This window comes from Oncorhynchus nerka, linkage group LG19 (genome assembly GCF_034236695.1).
Source record: "Oncorhynchus nerka isolate Pitt River linkage group LG19, Oner_Uvic_2.0, whole genome shotgun sequence".
NCBI classification, from domain to species: domain Eukaryota; kingdom Metazoa; phylum Chordata; class Actinopteri; order Salmoniformes; family Salmonidae; genus Oncorhynchus; species Oncorhynchus nerka.
In genome coordinates, this window is record NC_088414.1 from 36323068 (window position 1) to 36346391 (window position 23324).

Below are 23324 nucleotides of genomic sequence, written 5' to 3' on the forward strand. Positions count from 1 at the left end.
TAAATGTATTTTAGATGTGAGATTCTTCAAAGTAGCCACCTTTTGCCTTGATGACAGCTTTGCATACTCTTGGCATTCTCTCAACCAGCTTCATGAGGTAGTCAACTGGAATGATTCTCAATTAACAAGTGTGCCTTGTTAAAAGTACATTTTAAGGTATTTCTTTCCTTCTTAATGAGTTTGAGCCAATCAGTTGTGTTGCGACAAGGTAGAAGAAATCCCTATTTGGTAAAATAAAAAGTCCATATAACGGCAAGAACAGCTCAAATAAGCAAAGAAAAATTACAGTACTTTAAGATGTGAAGGTCAGTCGATAGTTCCAGTTTATTCAAATGCATTCACAAAAATCATCAAGCACTTTGATGAAACATGCTCTCATGAGGACCACCACAGGTAAGAAAGACACAGAGTTACATAAGCCGCAGAGGATACATTCATTAGAGTTATCAGCCTCAGAAATTGCAGCCCAAATAAATTCTTCACAGAGTTCAAGTAATAGACCTCAACATCAAATGTTCAGAGACTGCGTGAATCAGGCCTTCATGGTCGAAATGCTGCAAAGAAACCACTACTTAAGGACACCAATAAGAAGAAACTTGCTTGGGCCAAGAAACACAAGCAATGTACTAGAGGTCGACCGATTATGATTTTTGAACGCCGATATCGATGCCGATTATTGGAGGACCAAAAAAGCAGATTCCGATAAATCAGCCGATTTATTTATTTGTAATAATGACAATTACAACAATACTGAATGAACACTTATTTTATCTTAATATAATATATCAATAAAATCAATTTAGCCTAAAATAAATAATGAAACATGTTCAATTTGGTTTAGATAATGCAAAAACAAAGTGTTGGAGAAGAAAGTTAAAGTGCAATATGTGCCATGTAAGAAAGCTAACGTTTAAGTTCCTTGCTCAGAACATGAGAACATATGAAAGCTGGTGGTTCCTTTTAACATGAGTCTTCAATATTCCCAGGTAAGAAGTTTTAGGTTGTAGTTATTATAGGAATTATAGGACTATTTCTCTCTATACCATTTGTATTTCATTAACCTTTGACTATTGGATGTTCTTATAGGCACTTTAGTATTGCCAGTGTAACAGTATAGCTTCCGTCCCTCTCCTCGCTCCTCCCTGGGCTCGAACCAGGAACACAACGACAACAGCCACCCTCGAAGCAGCGTTACCCATCGCTCCACAAAAGCCGCAGACCTTGCAGAGCAAGGGGAACAACCAATCCAAATCTCAGAGCGAGTGACGTTTGAAACGCTATTAGCGCGCACCACGCTAACTAGCTAGCCATTTCACATCGGTTACACCAGCCTCATCTCGGGAGTTGATAGGCTTGAAGTCATAAACAGCGCAATGCTTGACGCACAACGAAGAGCTGCTGCCAAAACGCACAAAAGTGCTGTTTGAATGAATGCTTACGAGCCTGCTGCTGCCTACCACCGCTCAGTCAGATACTTGCATGCTCAGTCAGATTATATGCAATGCAGGACACGCTAGATAAACTAGTAATATCATCAACCACGTGTAATTAACTAGTGATTATGATTGATTGTTTTTGATAAGATAAGTTTAAAGCTAACTAGCAACTTACCTTGGCTAACTGCATTCGCGTAACAGGCAGTCTCCTGGTGGAGTCCAACGAGAGGCAGGTGGTTATAGCGTTGGACTAGTTAACTGTACGGTTGCAAGATTGGATCCCTCGAGCTGACAAGGTGAAAATCTGTCTTTCTGCCCCTGAACGAGGCAGTTAACCCACCGTTCCTAGGCCGTCATTGAAAATAAGAATGTGTTCGGTAAAAAAAATATTAAATAAAGGTGTAATAAATAAAATTAAAATAAAAAATGAGGCCAAATCGGTGTCTAAAAATACCGATTTCCGATTGTTATGAAAACTTGAAATCGGCCCTAATTAATCGGCCATTCCGATTAATCGGTCGACTTCTAAAATGGACATTGACCGGTGGAAATCTGTCCTTCGGTCTGATGAGTCAAAATGTTTGGTTCAAACCGCCTTGTCTTTGTGAAAGACAACGCTTGATTTGATTTGAAACGCAGAGTAGGTGAATGGATGATCTCGGCATGTGTTGGTCCCACCGTGAAGCATGGAGGAGGTGTGATTGTGTGGGGGTGCTTTGCGGGTGACACTCTCAGTGATTTATTTAGAATTCAAGGCGCACTTAATCAGCATGGCTACCACAGTATTCTGCAAAAAAAACGCCATCCCATCTGGTTTGAGCTTAGTGAGACTATCATTTATTTTTCAACAGGACAATGACCCAACACACATCCAGGCTGTGTAAGGGCTGTTTGACCAAGAAGGAGAGTGATGGAGTGCTGCATCAGATGACCTGGCCTCCACAATCACCCGACCTCAAGATTAAGGTGGTTTGGAATGAGTTGGACCGCCGAGAAGGAAAAGCAGCTAACAAGTGCTCAGCATTGTGGGAACTCCTTCAAGACTGTCATAAAAGCATTCCAGGTGAAGCTGGTTGAGAGAATGCCCAGACTGTGTAAAACCGTCATCAAGGCAACGGGTGGCTACTTTGAAGAAATACTACATGATTCCTTATGTGTTATTTAATAGTTTCGATGTCTTCACTATTATTCTACAATGTAGAAAATAGTAAATATAAAACCCCTTGAATTAATAGGTGTGTCCAAACTTTTGACTGGTAGCCAGAGTGTGGCTGTTCTGTGTGAAATTTGTTTAGATTTAGAATGGACTGTTATCATGCTCTCGAAACAGGGACAGCGGAAGAAATACATGTCATCTATCCACTCAAATAGTGCATGGAGGATGCTTTTCCCCGTGGTTCATTTACATGCCAGCCAGGTAGGCTGTACTCCTGTTGTAAATATAGGAAAGTTGAGAAATAGAGTACATTCAGAAAGTATTCAGACCCCTTTAATTTTTCAACATTTTGTTACGTTGCAGCCTTCTTCTAAAATTGATAGAATTGTATCTACACACAATACCCCATAATGACAAAGCAAAAACAGGTTATACATTTTTTAAACGTTATTAAAAATAAGAAACTGAAATACCACATTTACATAAGTATTCAGTCCCTTCACTCAGTACTTTGTTGAAGCACCTTTGACAGCGATTACATCCTCGAGTCTTCTTGGGTATGACACTACAAGCTTGGCACACCTGCATTTGGGGAGTTTCTCCCATTCTTCTCTGCAGATCCCCTGTCAGGTTGGATGGGGAGCGTCGCTGCACAGCTATTTTCAGTTCTCTCCAGATGTTGAAATCAGTTTCAAGTCTGGGCCTGGCTGGGCCACTCAAGGACATTGAGACTTGTCCCGAAGCCACTCCTGTGTGGTCTTGGCTGTGTGCTTAGGGTCGTTGTCCTGTTGGAAGGTAAACCTTCTCCCCAGTCTGAGGTTCTGAGCACTCCGGAGCAGGTGTCATCAAGGATTTCTGTACTTTGTGCCGTTCATCGTTCCCTCGATCCTGACTAGTCTTCCAGTCCCTGAAGCTGAAAAACATCCCCACAGCATGATGCTGCCACCATCTTGCTTCACCGGACAATCTTGTTTCTCATGGTCAGAGTCCTTTAGGTGCCTTTTGACAAACTCCAAGCGGGCTGTCATGTGGCTTTTACTGAGTGGTGGCTTCTGTCTGGCCACTACCATAAAGGCCTAATGCTGCAGAGATGGTTGTCCTTCTGGAAGGTTCTCTCATCTCCACAGAAGAAATATTGAGCTCTGTCAGAGTAGCCATCGTGTTCTTGGTAACCTCCCTGAACAAAGCCCTTCTCCCCTGATTTCTCAGTTTGGCCGGGCGGCCAGCTCTAGGAAGAGTCTTGGTGGTTCCAAACGGCTTACATTTATATATTTTTTTTCTCCACAATTGTGTGATATCCAATTGGTAATTACAGTCTTGTCCCATTTCTGCAGGTCGAGAGCCACGCGTCCTCTGACACTACTCGCTTAACCCGGAAGCCAGCCGCACCAATGTGTCGGAGGAAACACTGTCCAGCTGGCGACTGAAGTCAGCTTACAAGCGCCCGGCCAGCCACGAGTCGCTACAATGCGATGGAAAAAGGAAATCCCCTTTTGAGTGCCGCCTCATGGGTCTCCTGGTCACGGTCGGCTGTGACACAGCCTGGGATCGAACCCGGGGCTTTAGTGACCTCTGAAGCTCTGCGATGCAGTGCCTTAGACTGCTGCACCACTCCGGAGGCAACAAACTTCTTCCATTTAAAAATGATGGAGGCCACGGTGTTCTTGGGAACATTCAAAGATTAAGAAATGTTTTAGTAACCTTCCCAAGATCTGTGCCTCGACACAATCCTATCTCGGAGTTCTACAGACTATTCCTTCAACCTGTCAACTGTGGGACCTTATATAGACAGGTGGGTACCTTTCCAAATCATGTCCAATCAATTGAATTTACCGCAGGTGGACTCCAATCAAGTTGTAGAAACAGCTCAAGGATGATCAATGGAAACAGGATGCACCTGAGCTCAATTTCGAATCTCATAGCGTCTGAATACTTACGTAAATACGATATCTGTTTTTATTTGTAATAAATTAGCTAAACATGTCTAAAAACCTGTTATCGCTTTGTTATTATGGTGTATTGTGTGTAGATTGATGAGGGACAAAAAATAAAAATAAAAACATTTTAGAATAAGCCTGTAACATAACAAAAATGTGGAAAAAGTCAAGGGGTCTGAATACTTTCCGGCCAGAAAGCTGATGGTATCCTCCTATTTTTAAAAGAGGCCATCAATGATTTCTCAGACAATTCCAAAGCCTATAGAAATGTTGCACAACATGAGCTTATGGGCTCTCGTGAAGTGTTTGATTAGATTTTCAATTACATTTGCATTGATGCCAGAGTGATTAGAGGGACAATAGAGTGCTGAGTACCAGGCAGTTAGCAAGTTTGGTAGGCTACTAATGACCAGCAGTAGCATCAGAGCTTGGAGAAGACTAGTTAGCGTGACTAAACGGTCTTCGTGGAATTTGACTGCCGTCATGACTCGTGACCACAGGTGTGGTGATAATACGGTCACCGTAACAGCCCTAGTCCTACCTAAACACCACAAGACTAGTTTCATTTTTCATCAATAACTATGCAATTTAATGGATAAAACACGACTGCACCAGCATAAACCAGTAAGAGAGACAGACTTTGCACACATTAAAGATTTTCCACAACTGAGCCCACCACACACTAATGTTTGATTCATAAATCCAATTGTCTGCTTTCTGTTAATCAATGATTGAGCTCAGAGGGGGACGAACCAAAGCCTCTCCCTTTGAAGGATGAAACGTTCCTCTAAAGCCAAAAATAGTAACTGGAATGTGTTTAAAAACTGGGCAACTCAGTTGGTTTAATATACTATGAAAAGCACAGTGGTTTACAGGAGCAATGTGTCTCCATTCAATCATGCTGCCCCCAAAATAAAAGCAGGACTGTTGTAAATGTGTTGGAGAAGAGGAATTAATGCCCAACTGACTGGTGGCAATGAATATGTTAGGGTAAGACAAGGGGAATAACATACCAGTCGATGCCTCTGTGGTAGCTGTGGCCACTGAAGAATTGGATCTCCTCAAAGGTCTCCTTGCTGGGGTAGTTACTGGTCAGATCAGGATGCATCCCCAAGAACAGATAAAGGGCTGTGGTGCCTTAGCAGAGAACACACAAGTTTTCATTAGTATTGCTCATACTAATATCAAACGTAGATAACTACTATTAGGTTATGTAAATGTAATAGATTTAATTTAAATATAGAACTTGATGTAAATGCTAAACATGCATATTTCCGGGTAATTAGAACAGCTATTTACTACCCATCTCAAATGTGCCAAAGCTTAAATAGCAATAAAGACCAGAACACTCAACTACGTTAGAGATGAAGTGACAGTTAAAGAGGAGTGGTGGATCTAATGTTGACAGGAAACAACCGTTTATCAGCCGTGCTGATATATCGAGCCGATTTTGGCTTTTCTAATCCATCACCTATCGGCCCTTCTCTAACGATTTTGCGGATACTCTGTCCACATAACAAAACTGCTGCTATGCCAGCCGACACTCATCGCCTGAGCCACGAGCACTGTCCAGCAAGCAGAAAGCTCATTCTCCAACAGAAAGGTGCAGTATTGAGAAACAGATTAATTGACAGTGACCAAAGTTGATCTCCTGTTGCAAATACTAGTTCAGTGTAATTCACCAATAATACGACTTGTGTAGACGTGCATGCAATAAACTAGCTAGCTAAGCAGATAGCTTTGTGACCCGTTAGCAAATATAATGATAATGAACCCTTTCATCTGTAGTGTTAGCAAGCTAGCTATATTAGCTACTATGCTAGCTAGCTGGCAAGATAAACATTGTGTTAGATATCAGATAGGAGCTAATAGCCAACGTAGCTAGCTAACGTTAGCTGGTCATCATTTTGAACATGCACCATTTTCAGCTTCAAGCCATCTGACTTGTGGTGTAAGGTTAGCTATTTACTGGTGTGCTGATCTGACCAGCCACAGTCATATCCGTAAATTGACAGCCGATAGTCAGATTAGATAATTGTCATAATAGGCAAAGGAGGAAGTGTTTTAAAATGCCTAAATATTGGTAAACAAATATCTAAATGTATTTGCAAATGATCTCCTGATATCCCTGACCAATATTGGAAACGGAATGCCGGTCTTGCTAAAAATATTTTCAGAATGTCCTAAAATCTCAGGATATAAAATGAACATAGAAAAACAAAATAATAACTCATGATCTACAGCAATCCTTTAAGTGGACCACAAAAAAAATATAAAAAATTAGGATGCTTAATAGGTGTCAACAAATACGTTTAATAAAGATAACATAATCCCATTATCAACAATATGAAAGCAGATCTAATTAAATACAACAATCTTCCCATAAATCTTCCAGGTATAATAAATATTTTCAGAATGGCTCCAACAGTTATTTATTCTCAGTAATCCGAATTACCCCACCAAACACATTCTTTAAAAAAACGATACTCGGTCATAAGACTTTGTGGTCAAATAAGATGGATATAATAAAAGTTTTACATCTTCCTCGGCCAAGTGGTTTTAACCTTACAGACTTGGAATTGTATCAACTCGCCGTCCAGGACCTTTACTTGCGACTGTACAAAATATTAAGAACACCTTCCTAATATTGAATCACCTTTTTGCTCTCAGAACAGCCTCAATTGGTCGGGGTATGGACTCCACAAGGTGTTGAAAGCGTTCCACAGGGATGCTGGCCCATGTTGACTCCAATGCTTCCCACAGTTGTGTCAAATTGGCTGGATGTCCTTTGGGTGGTGGACCATTCTTGATACACACAGGAAACTGTTGAGCGTGAAAAACCCAGCAAAGTTGCAGTTCTAACCAGTGCGCCTGGCACTTACTACAATACCCCGTTGAAAGGCACCGAAACACAATCCATGTCTCAATTGTCTCAAGGCTTTAAAATCCTTCTTTAACCTGTATCCTTCCATTCATCTACACTGATTGAAGTAGATTTAAAAAGTGATCATAGTTTCACCTGGTCAGCCTATGTCATGGAAAGAGCAGCTGTTCATAATGTTTTCTACAATCCATGTATCGTTAAATGCACCGAAGAGGAACAATGGGCACATATTTTAGATGCAAATGTGTGCTTTTCACGTGTCTAAGAATGTGCTTTTCACGTGTCTAAGAATGTGCTTTTCACGTGTCTAAGAATGAAGCTAAGAACATTAACAACTTCATTAGTTAAGAACACAATAACAATATGGAAGATCATTAAACCTTTTCAACAAGAATCAATATCATCACTAAAAAAACACAACATTATGGAACAATCCTTGGATATCTTCTCAGAATTCACTGATAAAATATGCCTTCCACGTGGAAGGCATAGGAACCGGAAATGATTTGGTAATAGGAAATACATTTATTTCCATGACAGAATTATTAAGCAACATAGATATTTTCAAAGACATGCAACTTAAGTTTCAGATCAAGAAATTTAAATTTGAAATCTTGGACATCAGAGAAATCTTGAGGGAATCCTATTTGAGTCAGAAAAGGATGTTCATATGATAGGTAAGATATACAAGACCTTGCCGAGTGCCTATCCAACTGATAATCTCTTGAAAAAAATAAGTGATATTGGCACAAGATGGAGGGAATGGTGGAACATTACCAACACAATTGCATTTAACGAAAATGTACACTTAATCCAGTATAAACTAGTGAAGGGAAATCTTAACGCTACAGCATACAGTGACATTCTAGACGATTCTGTGCTTCCAACTTTGTGGCCAAAATTTTGGGGAAGGCCCTTTCCTGTTTCAGCATGACAATGCCCCCGTGCCCAATGCGAGGTCCATACAGAAATGGTGTGTCGATATCGGTGTGGAAGAGCTTGACTGGCCTGTACAGAGCCCTGACGTCAACCCCATCTAACACCTTTGGGATGAATTGGAACACTGGCTGCGAGCCAGGCATAATCGCCCAACATCAATGCCTGACCTCACCAATGCTCGTGGCTGAATGGAAGCAAGTCCCCGCAGCAATGTTCCAACATCTAGTGGAAAGCCTTCCCAAAAGAGCGGAGGCTGTTATAGCAGTTGGGGAGAGGGGACAACTCCATATTAATGCCCATGATTTTGGAATGAGATGTTTGACGAGTGGGTGTCCACATACTTTTGTCAATGTAGTGTAATTCCCAAATTGAAGGATATTAGATTTGTCATCTGTAGCACCATAGACTCTACTGATCAGCCAAAACAAGCTCAGCTCAATATATGCACACACTCCTATTGAATAGGCATTCACCTGTATAGTGAGTAGGCCTATGCCATCTTAATTGACCCAGTTTATTAAGAGATTTACCATTCAAATAACATTACCACCATTATGTTATGAAGTTAGATTGGTGAAAACAAAAGTCAAATCCATTGTTTAAAATTGGGAAATTTGTAATACATTTTTTCACATTTTATGATGAATATCAGCCTAAAATATTGACCATGGGCCTCCTTATCCATCCAAAATCGGTATTGGTCCTAAAAAAATCCATATCGGTCATTCACTAGTTGACAGACAAGATGGCTGACGTGACTATAGTGAATGTTGGTGCAGTTAGGTAATTAAAACAGTGAAATGTGTGAATTTACTCTCAGCTCCAACCCCCTAATCCATTTTTATTGAAAAGATTAACGGGGCCATTTTACAGCACTCTCAGAAGGAGGGTTATCGCTCCCTTAAGACATCTTCAAGAACTTTAATTAGGCTACGCAGTAAATCTGGAATTCCCATTTACTGGGGTGCAGTCAAGGTTACAATAAAAGCCAGCGACTGACTGCCTGCCTACGGTGAACCTATAAAGGAAATTAAGTATGTGACACTCTGTAAATGGCTGCTCAGTTGCCAATTATCCATCCTTTCTCTCCAGGCTGTCAATAATCAGAGGTTCAAGGCTGCCCCATGCCAGACAGAATAACTTCTCCTCCTGGTGCAGTGGATCTAGTACAGTGAGCCACACCCTGGTGGTGTGTAGAGTAGACTAAAAGCGTCCGCATTCGTCACATCCGGAACGGTTTGTGCATATAGTAATGACAACATTTTGTGACGTATTTGTTCATTTTCATTACGGCAAGTGTTTAGTGAGGTCAGCTGTTCGTGCACACAACATTTGTTCTCGAAGCAAGCCAAGTCGGAAGCCGAACTCTACACCCATTCGTCTGTGACTGGTCAACAGTAGGGATTCTTCAATGAAGTGTTTGCTGTCATTCAACAAGAGATGACTCGTTTTCATGCAAGATTTTTCACTTGAGAAACACTGCACCAAACATCTTCGTTAGATATAAAACAGTGCAACTAACACCATGCACAAAGCCTCCACATCAAATGCGATCACGACACGCAGGTTGAAATATCAAAACAAACCATGAACCAATTATATTAATTTGGGGACAGGTCGAAAAGCATTAAACATGCATGGCAATTTAGCTAGCTAGCTTGTAGTTGCTACTTAATTTGTCCTATTTAGCTAGCTGGCTGTTGCTAGCTAATTTGTCCTGGGATATAAACGTTGAGTTGTTATTTTTGCTGAATGACACAAGGTCCTCTACTCCGACAATCTACGCACAAAACGGTCAATCAAATTGTTTCTAGTCATCTCTCCTCCTAGACCTTTTCTTCTTTGGACTTTATATGGCGATTGGCATCCAACTTTCATAATTAGGTGTATTACCACAACCGACCGCAATTCATATTTCAATTCCCACGTGGGTATAACCAATGAGGAGATGACACGTGGGTATATGCTTCTAAAAGCCAATGGGGAGATGGGAGAGGCATCGCGTTCAGCGTCACAAATAGAAGCAACTTCTATTTTAGCGATTGGAAACACAGATGCTCGTTGGCGTGTGCGAGCACTGTGGGTGCAATGATTGAATAACATTGTATGTGTACATTTATTTTGCAACGATGGCACACGCGACAAGTCCAGTTTGGGTAGCGTGTAAGATATCCTCGGCAAAAACGTAAACATTTATGACAGATTTCTTGAGTTATCTTAGATTAAATCGGACTATTTTGAAGAATTCTATACTGGCTACGGCTTCTCAAGATGGACAAACAGTACTATTGCCACTTTTTTCTCGTTTTTTTAAGTGTAGGTCTTATAAGGGAGTAGGCTAGAAGCCAGCCAAACCGAAGCATGCTGACACCTTAACTGGGACACAGTCTGTGTCCAAAACGGGACTCTATTCCCTATATAGGAAAGTCATGCACTATCAAAGGAATAGGGATGTAAACATACAGAATCTACAGCCCACTAGCACAGTGGTCTTCAAACTTTTTCACGTGGTGACAATTCATTACATTTTCACGTCAGAATTTCTAGACACCCAATTTTTTCACAACCTTCAATTCATTACATTTCCATCTCTTATCAAAATGAAAAGAAACCAAGAAATACATACAATCAATAATCTTTCTCAATAATTATTTCTCCTTCAAATTAGCCTCATCAAAAAGGTTTGTACTGCATATTTTCCCAAACAATATACAGTTTGAATGCACTATTTTTGTGGCCCCCCCACAAGCTCAGGTCATGTTTCTCTCTCTAGGTTCAAACTTGTCATTGCTATGAGTGTGGTTGCATCACTGAACTGAGGTAACCTTGTTAATTAAATGTTTTTTTGTACAATGTATTTGTTTACTGCTCACCTGTCTTCTGTGGTCCAATTATGAGCAGCTTAGGGAATCGGTCGCATGTCTTCTCTTTGGACCAGATGTCTTTGTGCCTTTTGTCCTCACAGGGGTCCTGTAGGGACAGAGTGGGCAGAATTAGTTCACCTGGAAGTTCCGGTCAGTAAACATGGAGGGAATGTATGCCTCAGGATGAGCTGCCATAGGTATGACTTGCCCAACCAGTTCAGAATATACAGTACCAGTCAAAAGTCTAGACAAACCCATCAATGAGTAAGTGTTTATTTTTACTATTTTCTACACTGTTGAATAATAGTGAAGCCCTCAAAAGTATAAAATAACACGTATGGAATCATTAAACAAATTAAAATGTATATTTAGATGCGAGATTCTTCAAAGTAGCCACCCTTTGCCTTGATAACTGCTTTGCACACTCTTGGCCTTCTCTCAGCCAGCTTTTCTAACAGTCTTTAAGGAGTTCCCACATATGCTAAGCACTTGTTGGCTGCTTTTCCTTCACTCTGTGGTCCAACTCATCTCAATTGGGCTGAGGTAGGGGATTGTGGAGGCCAGGTCATCTGATGCAGCACTCCATCCCTATCCTTCTTGGCAAAAGCCTGGAGGTGTGTTGGGTCATTGTCCTGTTGAAAAACAAATTATATTCCCACCAAGCGCAAACCAGGTGGGATGGCGTATTGCTGCAGAATGCTGTGGTAGCCATACTGGTTAAGTGTGCCTTGAATTCTAAATACATCACAGACAGTGTCACCAGCAAAGCACGCCCACACCTCCTCCTCCATGCTTCACAATAGGAACCACACATGTGGAGATCATCTGTTCATCTACTCTGTCTCACAAAGACACAGTGGTTGGAACCAAAAATCTCACATTTGGACTCATCAGACCAAAGGATAGATTTCCACCGGTCTAAAGTCCATTGCTCGTGTTCCTTGGTCCAAGAAACTCTCTTCTTATTGGTGTCCTTTAGTCGTGGTTTCTTTGCAGCAATTTGACCATGATGGCCTGATTCACACAGTCTCCTCTGAACATTTGATGTTGAGATGTGTCTGTTACTTGAACTATGTGAAGCATTTATTTGGGCTGCAATTTCTGAGGCTGGCAACTCTAATGAACTTACCCTCTGCAGCAGAGGTAACTCTGGGTCTTCCTTTCCTGTGGTGGCCCTCATGAGAGACAGTTTCAACACAGCACTTTATGTTTTTTGCGACTGCACTTAAAGAAACTTTCAAAGTCCTTGACATGTTCCGGATTGACTGACCACGTCTTAAAGTAATGATGGACTGTCGTTTCTCTTTCCATATTTGAGCTGTTCTTGCCATAATATGGACTTTGTCTTTTACCAAATAGGGCTATCTTCTGTAAACCACCCCTACCTTGTCACAACTAGGGCTGTTGCGGTGACAGTATTACTGCCACACCGGCGATCACAAGTCATGAAAGCAGTAGTCAAATGCCATATGACCATTTAGTCACGGTAACTAGTCTTCTCCAAGCTCTGATGCTGCTGATGGTCATTAGTAGCCTACCAAACTTGCTAACTGCCTGGTACTCAGCACTCTATTATCCCTCTAATCACTCTGACATCAATGCAAATGTAATCGAAAATCTAATCAAACAGGTCATAAGAGCCCATGACCTCATGTTGCGCAACATTTCTATGTCTATATTTCTAGGCTATGCAATTGCGGGCGAAAACAGTGATGGGTGCTAATAAAAATACCTCGATTGCGTCAGCTTTCTAAAGGCTCGGCCTACTATATTTATTTCTCACCTTTCCTAATATCAAGCACATTGCTTATATTTAAATCAGGAGTAAAGCCTACCTTGGAGGCATGAAAATAAGCCACAGGGAAAAGCGTCTTCCATTCGCTATCTAAGTAGATAGATGACATGTATTTTTTCCCACTGCCCGTTTCGATTAAGGTGCATGATGGTAAATTCTAAATCAAAACAAATGTCACACATATATTATTTAGTATATGTAAAGACAAGATTAAATCAAGAAAAGTCTGATGGGTGACAATATTAGCCTCACTTGTGAATGATTCCCAGCATAAGAAACAAAGCCTTTATTTTGCAACTTTTTCTAATCATTGTCACACACCTCATGTACCCTAGCCCATAGGCCTATACATTTTTAATAAGGCTTGGATCACAACTAATGGACAAATTAATTCTTAAAATGAGCACATTAATCCACTTTACAAGGGGTGTAGAGCCTAACCGGCATACAGTTGAAGTCAGAAGTTAACACACCTTAGTTTTTCACAATTCCTGACATTTAATCCGAGCAAAAATTCCCTGTCTTAGGTCAGTTAGAATCACCACTTTATTTTAAGAATGTGAAATGTCAGAACAATAGTTAAGAGTGATTTATTTCAGCTTTTATTTCTTTCCTCACATTCAGTGGGTCAGAAGTGTACATACACTCAATTAGTATTTGGTAGCATTGCCTTTATTTTTTTAAATTTGGTGTCAAACGTTTCAGGTATCCTTCCACAAGCTTCCCACAATAAGTTGGGTGAATTTTGGCCTATTCCTCCTGACAGAGCTGGTGTAACTGAGTCAGGTTTCTAGGCCTCCTTGCTCGCACACACTTTTTCAGTTATGCCCACAGATTTTCTATAGGATTGAGGTCAGGGCTTTGTGATGGCCACTCCAATACCTTGTCCTTAAGCCACTTTGCCACAATTTTAGAAGTATGCTTGGATCATTGTCCATTTGGAAGACGCATTTGAGACCAAGCTTTAACTTCCTGATTGATGTCTAGAGATGTTGCTTCAATATATCCACATAATTTCCCTCCATCATGATGAAATCTATTTTGTGAAGTGCACCAGTCCCTCCTGCAGCAAAGCACCCCCACAACATGATGCTGCCACCCCCGTGCTTCACGGTTGGGATGGTGTTCTTCAGCTGGCAAGCCTCCCCCTTTTTCCTCCAAACATAATGGTCATTATGGCTAAACAGTTCTATTTTTGTTTCATCAGACCAGATGACATTTCTCCCCCCAAAAAAAAGTATCTTCACAAGGTCCTTCGCTGTTGTTCATCTCTAGGAGACGGAATGCGTCTCCTTCCTGAGCGGAATGACGGCTGCGTGGTCCCATGATGTTTGAACTTGCGTACTATTGTTTGTACAGATGGATGTGGTACCTTCAGGTGTTTGGAAATTGATCCCAAGGATGAACCAGACTTGTGGAGGTCTACAGTTTTTTTTCTTAAGTCTTGGCTGATTTCTTTTGATTTTCCCATGATGTCAAGCAAAGAGGCACTGAGTTTGAAGGTAGGCCTTGAAGTACATCCAAAGGTACACCTCCAATTGACTCAAATTATGTCAATTAGGCTATCAGAAGCATCTAAAGCCATGACGTTTTCTGGAATTTTCCAAGCTGTTTAAAGGCACAGTCAACTTAGTGTATGTAAACTGCTGACCCACTGGAATTGTGATGCAGCGAATTATAAGTGAAAAAATCTATCTGTAAACAATTGTAGGAAAAATGACTTGTGTCATGCACTAAGTAGATGTCCTAACCGACTTAAAGCCTACTGCCATGTGTGCATTGCTGCGCTCATAATGTGAAGAAATAGCCAAATCAATTATCAACATTTTAAGCTAAACGTTCCGATCTGTTGCATCAGCCACATAAAAAACATGTTTTGATGCTAGTGGTCGTATTAATTTGGGACCTATCGCATCCCACAACTGTCCCAGACGATGTTTGGACTATTTATTTCTCGATCAGAGTAGGTTGACTTTTGTACTATGGGGGATAGTAGAGTGACATAGGCTAGTGCTTTTGCTGATCGTTAGGCCTACTCATCTTGTTGGCTGACAAAGTAAATGTGGACAGCTCTTCCAATATGCACCTCGGAATTGGATGAGGCGCACAGTTGCTTTCCCGATGTGCACATCTTCATTTGCAGCCTGTGAGAAAGACCAGATCACGTGACGGAGAGCCATGTGAGTGAAAGAGCTTCCGATTGCGCAGCACACTCAGGGAGAATTTAATTGAACCTTTATTTAACTAAGCAATTCGGTTTAGAACAAATTCTTATTTTCAATGACGGCCTACCGGGGAATACTCCGGGAGAAGGGCACAACGCCGCAAAAGACAGATTTTTTTAGGGTGCAATACGGCCACAAAGGGAATGCTGCTCTGAAATTCGAGGCATTATCAAGTGCTTGTCAAATTGTGAATGAAAGACTGATGAAATGTGTACAGCCTGCGCAAAAAAAAACAAAGCAGAGCTCATGCCTTCAAGCAAATCTTTTCAAATCATTAGAATCTCATCATGCAGCCTTACAATGCAAAAATCAAAACATATAGCCCAACGTTTGTAGAATAACTAAAGTTACATGAATAACTCTAAATTGAGCATATAGGAGTACCTGTTTCTTTGTTAATCACTCAACACAGAATAGACTCACGTGCGTACTCCCTGAAATGTTCGGAGACAATATTTATATTTTTATTAAACTTTGTTCAATTGTATTCTTCATACTATAAAATAATGCCATGGAATGATAAGCAAATCTTGTCTGCTAAATGAACTAGCGTAGCCCACAGCCATTTGGCATATAACCACATGAGGAGTATGCTATTTTTTTCTTCTGAAATAGACTACATTTTCTCCATATCATGCTTCTTTAAACCTGTCTAAAATAAATAATGGATTTATTGTGAAAGTGTAGGCTATATTACATGGAAGCCAGGAGATGCTAAATGTGTTTATGTTAATTAACGGTTCATTACCGTGAGACCGACAGTTATTTACTTGAAAATCACCGGCTGACAAAATTTTATGACCACCACAGCCCTAGTCACAACACAACTGATTGGCTCAAATGCACTGAAGAAAAAAAATCCACAAATTAACAAGGCACACCTGTTAACTGAAATGCATTCCAGGTGACTACCTCATGAAGCTGGTTGAGAGAATGTCAAGACCGTGCAAAGCTGTCATCAAGGCAAAGGGTGGCTACTATGGTTACTACATGATTGCATAGTTTTGATGTTTTCACTATTATTCTACAATGTAAAAATAAAGTAAAACCCTTGATTGAGTAGGTGTGTCCAAACTTTTGACTGGTACAACACTATTCTCACACACACACACACCAGTCTCATATATAGCAGCAGTCTGTTTGCAATTAAAGTCTACCACTAATTTGGCCAGGGGACTTGTTACTGTGGTAAAGCAGTGAGACCTATGTGTGTGTGTGTGTGTATTAACATGTGGCACAACAGTTACAGACAACTGTATCCACCCTGTGGGACCAACAATGTGCCAAGGGGAGGGGTGCTTTTAATTCAGCTCAAATGAACCCAACCAGTCTAGTCTAACAGAGGTTTGGGGGTGCAGACTCAAACATTTGGTTTCTAAATCACCCCTTGATCAATTATGCTCCTTAGTACCTTCTTGTAGGGACTAAGGAAAGAACCCATAATCAGTATCAGGAAGGGTGCCTTTTCATTGGTCTTCCTGATTGGTTATTTGCCTTCAGTGTATCTATGTGGAAGATAGCTCAGAGCAGCCCTGCAAGGCCTGCGGTGTCATGTGCCTCAGGGTCTATCTGCACGTCAAGACGATACCAACTGCCCTAAATCTATCTACCTCCTTCCCTCCCCACTGCCTCATGGGTAATGGAGGTGACCAGGCTATCATATTAATCCCAATACATTTAACACAGTGCTGTGTTGAAGAAATCTCTGGACCCAGGCAGGCACAAGTTTACTCTAAACTTCAAAGGGAGCCGGCTGGCACACATTAACTTCTACACTGTGACAACTCCACATTAACTTCTACACTGTGACAACTCCACATTAACTTCTACACTGTGACAACTCCACATTAACTTCTACACTGTGACAACTCCACATTAACTTCTACACAGTGACAACTCCACATTAACTTCTACACTGTGACAACTCCACATTAACTTCTACACTGTGACAACTCCACGTTAACTTCTACACTGTGACAACTCCACATTAACTTCTACACTGTGACAACTCCACATGAACTTCTACACTGTGACAACTCCACATTAACTTCTACACTGTGACAACTCCACATTAACTTCTACACTGTGACAACTCCACATTAACTTATACACTGTGACAACTCCACATTAACTTCTACACTGTGACAACTCCACATTAACTTCTACACTGTGACAACTCCACACTGACAGTGTGAGGAACTGCCAAGATGGCAGGGAAAGAAACTTAGGGAAAGAAACTGCCTTCTTTCTGTGTTGTTGGGAAACAGTGTCTGAGTCTGCTCCCCCCACAAAACCACAGTTCAAAGAGCCAGCCTCTCGTAGCTCTAAACCCAAATAAGACTTGCACTGTAAGAAGCAATTGAGACTGAGTCAAAATGACTTGCACTGTAGGATGAAATGGTCAGAGTCAAAAGGACTTGCACTGTAGGACGCAATGGAGTCTGATTGAAAAAGCAAAGTCTTTAGCTCCTGTCTAGCCTTCTCTAAAATGACAGCCTGGTTTATGATAGTCCCCGAGCTCCACAAACCCAGTGACCCACAGCTCACATGGCCTCTCACACACACACCTGCCAGATGGGGTCCCTCTCCTCTGGAAAGATCTGCAAGTAACGCTGGGCCAGCTGCACAGGCGCCAGGGTCTGCAGCCGCAGGTTAGTCCATGTCTGGAGGAACTTCACCAGGTTCCTAAAGGTGTACAGACCCAGACGGTCGTTCCCGTAGTTGGACAGGTGGGTCATGAAGATGCTGATCTGTGAGGAAGGAATCAACACAGAACAACATTCAGAGAAACACACAATACAATGCAGGCAGCAATGTCACTTCCAACCACTGTTGCACAAAATACATTTGAGGGGGGGGGGGAAGAAGGGCTAAAGCAACCATAGAGCCTTCCTCTCCTGATGTTATGGAGGTGTGTCTGGTCTCACCGGGTTGAGGAGCACTGTGAGGAAGAGCTCCCCTCCATTGATGAGTTTGTCCAGCTCCTTGGGTCCTCCAGGATACTCGTTGTAGAAGATAGTGTGAGTAAACAGGCCACACGTCTGCCTCGGCAGCACCTACAGTACACAACACAATTAATATTACATAGCAACACATCTGCACAGTGGGGAGTGTCCTAATATAACCGCACCCTGCTGATTTCCAGTCAACAACAAATCAAATACACAAACATTCAAACAGGGCCATAAATGCTCGGTGACACTATTTCGATGCGTTTTTTCCACTTCACTGACAGCTCAGGTGATTCAATTATCCCCTGAAACTAGAGATCACACTGTGGAGAATAAAATGTGACGCAAATCTTAATGCTGTCAGCAAAACCCATTTCTCGAGCCAAACATAAAGCCTCTGTCCTAACATAGTTGAAACACAATAAAAACACAATCGATTGGCATCCGAGCACACAATCACAGGAGCAGAACGACCTGGAAAACATTACACTGGCTGTTCAGCCTAGGTGCTGTACACAGTGTATCCATCAGGCTGTGATGTTAGCTAGCTACACAGTGTATCCATCAGGCTGTGATGTCAGCTAGCTACACAGTGTATCCATCAGGCTGTGATGTCAGCTAGCTACACAGTGTATCCATCAGGCTGTGATGTCAGCTAGCTACACAGTGTATCCATCAGGCTGTGATGTTAGCTAGCTACACAGTGTATCCATCAGGCTGTGATGTCAGCTAGCTACACAGTGTATCCATCAGGCTGTGATGTTAGCTAGCTACACAGTGTATCCATCAGGCTGTGATGTCAGCTAGCTACACAGTGTATTCATCAGGCTGTGATGTTAGCTAGCTACACTATGTATCCATCAGGCTGTGATGTTAGCTAGCTACACAGTGTATCCATCAGGCTGTGATGTTAGCTAGCTACACAGTGTATCCATCAGGCTGTGATGTTAGCTAGCTACTGCGATAGCTACACAGTGTATCCATCAGGCTGTGATGTCAGCTAGCTACACAGTGTATTCATCAGGCTGTGATGTTAGCTAGCTACACTATGTATCCATCAGGCTGTGATGTTAGCTAGCTACACAGTGTATCCATCAGGCTGTGATGTTAGCTAGCTACACAGTGTATTCATCAGGCTGTGATGTTAGCTAGCTACACAGTGTATTCATCAGGCTGTGATGTCAGCTAGCTACACATTGTATTCATCAGGCTGTGATGTCAGCTAGCTACACATTGTATTCATCAGGCTGTGATGTTAGCTAGCTACATGGTGTATCAAATCAAATTTTATTTGTCACATGCACCAAATGCAACAGGTGTAGGTAGACCTTACAGTGAAATGCTTACTTAAAAGCCCTTAACCAACAATGCAGTTTTAAGAAAATACCTAAAAAAAGTAAGAGATAAGAAAAACGAATAATTAAAGAGCAGCAGTAAATAACAATAGTGGGGCTATATACAGGGGGTACCAGTACAGAGCCAATGTGTCAATGTGCGGCGGCACCGGTGTCGGGGTAATTGAGATAATTATGTACATGCAGGTCGAGTTATTAAAGTGGCTATGCATAGATGATAACAGAGAGTAGCAGCAGCATTGGGGGGGGGCAATGCAAAAGTCTGGGTAGCCATTTGATTAGCTGTTCAGGAGACTTATGGCTTGGGGGTAGAAGCTGTTTAAAAGCCTTTTGGACCTAGACTTGGCGCTCCGGTACTGCTTGCCGTGTGGTAGCAGAGAGAACAGTCAGAATAGGGTGGCTGGAGTCTGACAATTTTTGGGCCTTCCTCCAACACCTCCTGGCATAGAGGTCCCGGATGGCAGGAAGCTTAGTCCTGGTGATGTACTGGGCCGTACGCACTACCCTCTGTAGTGCCTTGCAGAGCAGTTGCTATACCAGGCAGTGATGCAACCCGTCAGGATGCTCTCGATGGTGCAGCTGTAAAACCTTGAGGATCTGAGGACCCATGCCAAAACTTTGCAGTCTCCTGAGGGGGAATAGGTTTTGTCGTGCCCTCTTCCCGACTGTCTTGGTGTGCTTGGACCATGTTAGTTTGCTGGTGATGTGGACACCAAGGAACTTGAAGCTCTCAATCTGCTCCACTACAGCCCTGTCGATGAGGATGGGGGCGTGCTCAGTCCTCTTTTTCCTGTAGTCCACAATCACCGCCTTTGTCTTGATCACGTTGAGGGAGAGGTTGTTGTCCTTGCACCACACTGCCAACAACACAATCTCAACATCTATCAGGCTGTAATGTTAACTAGCTACACAGTGTATTTATCAGGCTATGATATTAACTAGCTACACAGCGTATCGATCAGGCTGTAATCTCTGCTATCTAGGGCTGGGGGTAGAAGCAGCAGCTAAGGCAATACTGAGATGCTTAGAAAAAGAAAGGAAGGAAAGGCTGGATACAGACTGAAGCTCCCAGGCTTTTCTCTCTCTGCTTTATAAAACACAGAGCGGGTCACAGCCAACGGGAGTCACAGACTGCTGACGAAGGGGAAAAGAGAGAGTGGAAGAAAGAAAAGAAGAGACACCTCAGAGTCTCTGCCAAGTTCTCTGTGAATATTTCACAGGGACGTGTCGAGATCGGAATTAACATCTTCGTGACATCACACTCTTCCACCAGACAAATAACAGAAAACTGCTGGGTCTAGAACAGGAGCATTCTACCAGGATAATGGGGAGAGAAAAAAATCACAACATAGTTTGTACATTAATAAAATACAAATGTCTTTAAGCTCTAAAATCTGAGACATTTAAGCATACATTTCTTACAGAGGCAAGCTGTTGTTTATGTCCAGGCAAGCTGTTGTTTATGTCCAGGCCAAGCATATGGACATAAAATTGTCCTTACACTGATGCCACTGTGGTAGAAGCCTCGTCTGAAGCGGGCAGGTTTGAGGTGGGGGTACTCCTCCGTGCTGGTCACCTTGATGCCCCACACCTTCTTCCAAGCGTCGTACAGCTGGACGTGGACGGGGTACACCCCAGAGTGGTGGGGAGCCACCGCGTAGCCCATGTTGGTGGGGATGCCATGCTCCTAGGAAGAGACAACCAGTGGATTCAACACCTTGTTAGGAATGAGATAATTGCATGTCTTCACTCCAATATACATTCCAATATACACTGCTCAAAATAAAAGGAACACTTAAACAACACAATGTAACTCCAAGTCAATCACACTTCTGTGAAATCAAACTGTCCACTTAGGAAGCAACACTGATAAATGTCACATGCTGTTGTGTAAATGGAATAGACAAAAGGTTGAAATTATAGGCAATTAGCAAGACACCCCCAATAAAGGAGTGGTTCTGCAGGTGGCAACCACAGACCACTTCTCAGTTCCTATGCTTCCTGGCTGATGTTTTGGTCACTTTTGAATGCTGGCGGTGCTTTCACTCTAGTGGTAGCATGAGACAGAGTCTACAGCCCACACAAGTGGCTCAGGTAGTGCAGCTCATCCAGGATGGGACATCAATGCGAGCTGTGGCAAGAAGGTTTGCTGTGTCTGTCAGCGTAGTGTCCAGAGCATGGAGGCGCTACCAGGAGACAGGCCAGTACATCAGGAGACGTGGAGGAGGACGTAGGAGGGCAACAACCCAGCAGCAGGACCGCTACCTCCGCCTTTGTGCAAGGAGGAGCACTGCCAGAGCCCTGCAAAATGATCTCCAGCAGGCCACAAATGTGCATGTGTCTGCTCAAACGGTCAGAAACAGACTCCATGAGGGTGGTATGAGGGCCCGACGTCCACAGGTGGGGGTTGTGCTTACAGCCCAACACCGTGCAGGTCGTTTGGCATTTGCAAGAGAACACCAAGATTGGCAAATTCGCCACTGGCGCCCTGTGCTCTTCACAGATGAAAGCAGGTTCACACTGAGCACGTGACAGACGTGACAGAGTCTGGAGATGCCGTGGAGAACGTTTTGCTGCCTGCAACATCCTCCAGCATGACCGGTTTGGCGGTGGGTCAGTCATGGTGTGGCATTTCTTTGGGGGGCCGCACACCTCCATGTGCTCGCCAGAAGTAGCCTGACTGCCATTAGGTACCGAGATGAGATCCTCAGACCCCTTGTGAGACCATATGCTGGTGCGGTTGGCCCTGGGTTCCTCCTAATGCAAGACAATGCTAGACCTCATGTGGCTGGAGTGTGTCAGCAGTTCCTGCAAGAGGAAGGCATTGATGCTATGGACTGGCCCGCCCGTTCCCCAGACCTGAATCCAATTGAGCACATCTGGGACATCATGTCTCGCTCCATCCACCAACGCCACGTTGCACCACAGACTGTCCAGGAGTTGGCGGATGCTTTAGTCCAGGTCTGGGAGGAGATCCCTCAGGATAACATCCGCCACCTCATCAGGAGCATGCTCAGGTTTTGTAGGGAGTTCATACAGGCACGTGGAGGCCACACACACTACTGAACCTCATTTTGACTTGTTTTAAGGACATTACATCAAAGTTGGATCAGCCTGTAGTGTGGTTTTCCACTTTAATTTTGAGTGTCACTCCAAATCCAGAACTCCATGGGTTGATAAATTTGATTTTGTTGTCAGCACATTCAACTATGTAAAGAAAAAAGTATTTAATAAGAATATTTCATTCATTCAGATCTAGGATGTGTTATTTTAGTGTTCCCTTTATTTTTTTGAGCAGTATATATATATATATATATATATTACACACACACATACATACATACACAGTTGAAGTTGGAAGTTTACATACACCTTAGCCAAATACATTTAAACTCAGGTTTCACAGTTCCTGACATTTAATCCTAGTAAATATTATTTATTTTAGGCAGTTAGGATCACCACTTTATTTTAAGAATGTGAACTGGTCAGAATAATAGTAGAGATAATGATTTATTTCAGCTTTTATTTCTTTCATCACATTCCCAGTGGGTCAGAAGTTTACATACAGTGGGGCAAAAAAGTATTTAGTCAGCCACCAATTGTGCAAGTTCTCCCACTTAAAAAGATGAGAGGCCTGTAATTTTCATCATAGGTACACTTCAACTATGACAGACAAAATTAGAAAAAAAGTCCAGAAATTCACATTGTAGTATTTTTTATGAATTTATTTGCAAATTATGGTGGAAAATATTTGGTCAATAACAAAAGTTTATCTCAATACT

At 42.3% G+C, this 23324-nt stretch overlaps 1 protein-coding gene across 3 annotated transcripts in view; it reads right to left on the reverse strand.

Moving 5' to 3' along the window:
• Nucleotides 1-23324, reverse strand: part of LOC115101485 (bifunctional heparan sulfate N-deacetylase/N-sulfotransferase 1-like) — a 143693-nt gene that overhangs the window by 13235 nt on the left and 107134 nt on the right. For all 3 annotated transcript variants that reach the window (XM_029620999.2, XM_029620997.2, XM_029621001.2), the window contains exons 7-11: nt 21044-21229; nt 18164-18292; nt 17804-17986; nt 11226-11322; nt 5543-5666 (exon numbers count right to left, since the gene is read on the reverse strand). In XM_029620999.2, the coding sequence (XP_029476859.1) occupies nt 5543-5666; nt 11226-11322; nt 17804-17986; nt 18164-18292; nt 21044-21229 (719 nt within the window). The remainder of the gene's footprint in view (nt 1-5542; nt 5667-11225; nt 11323-17803; nt 17987-18163; nt 18293-21043; nt 21230-23324) is intronic.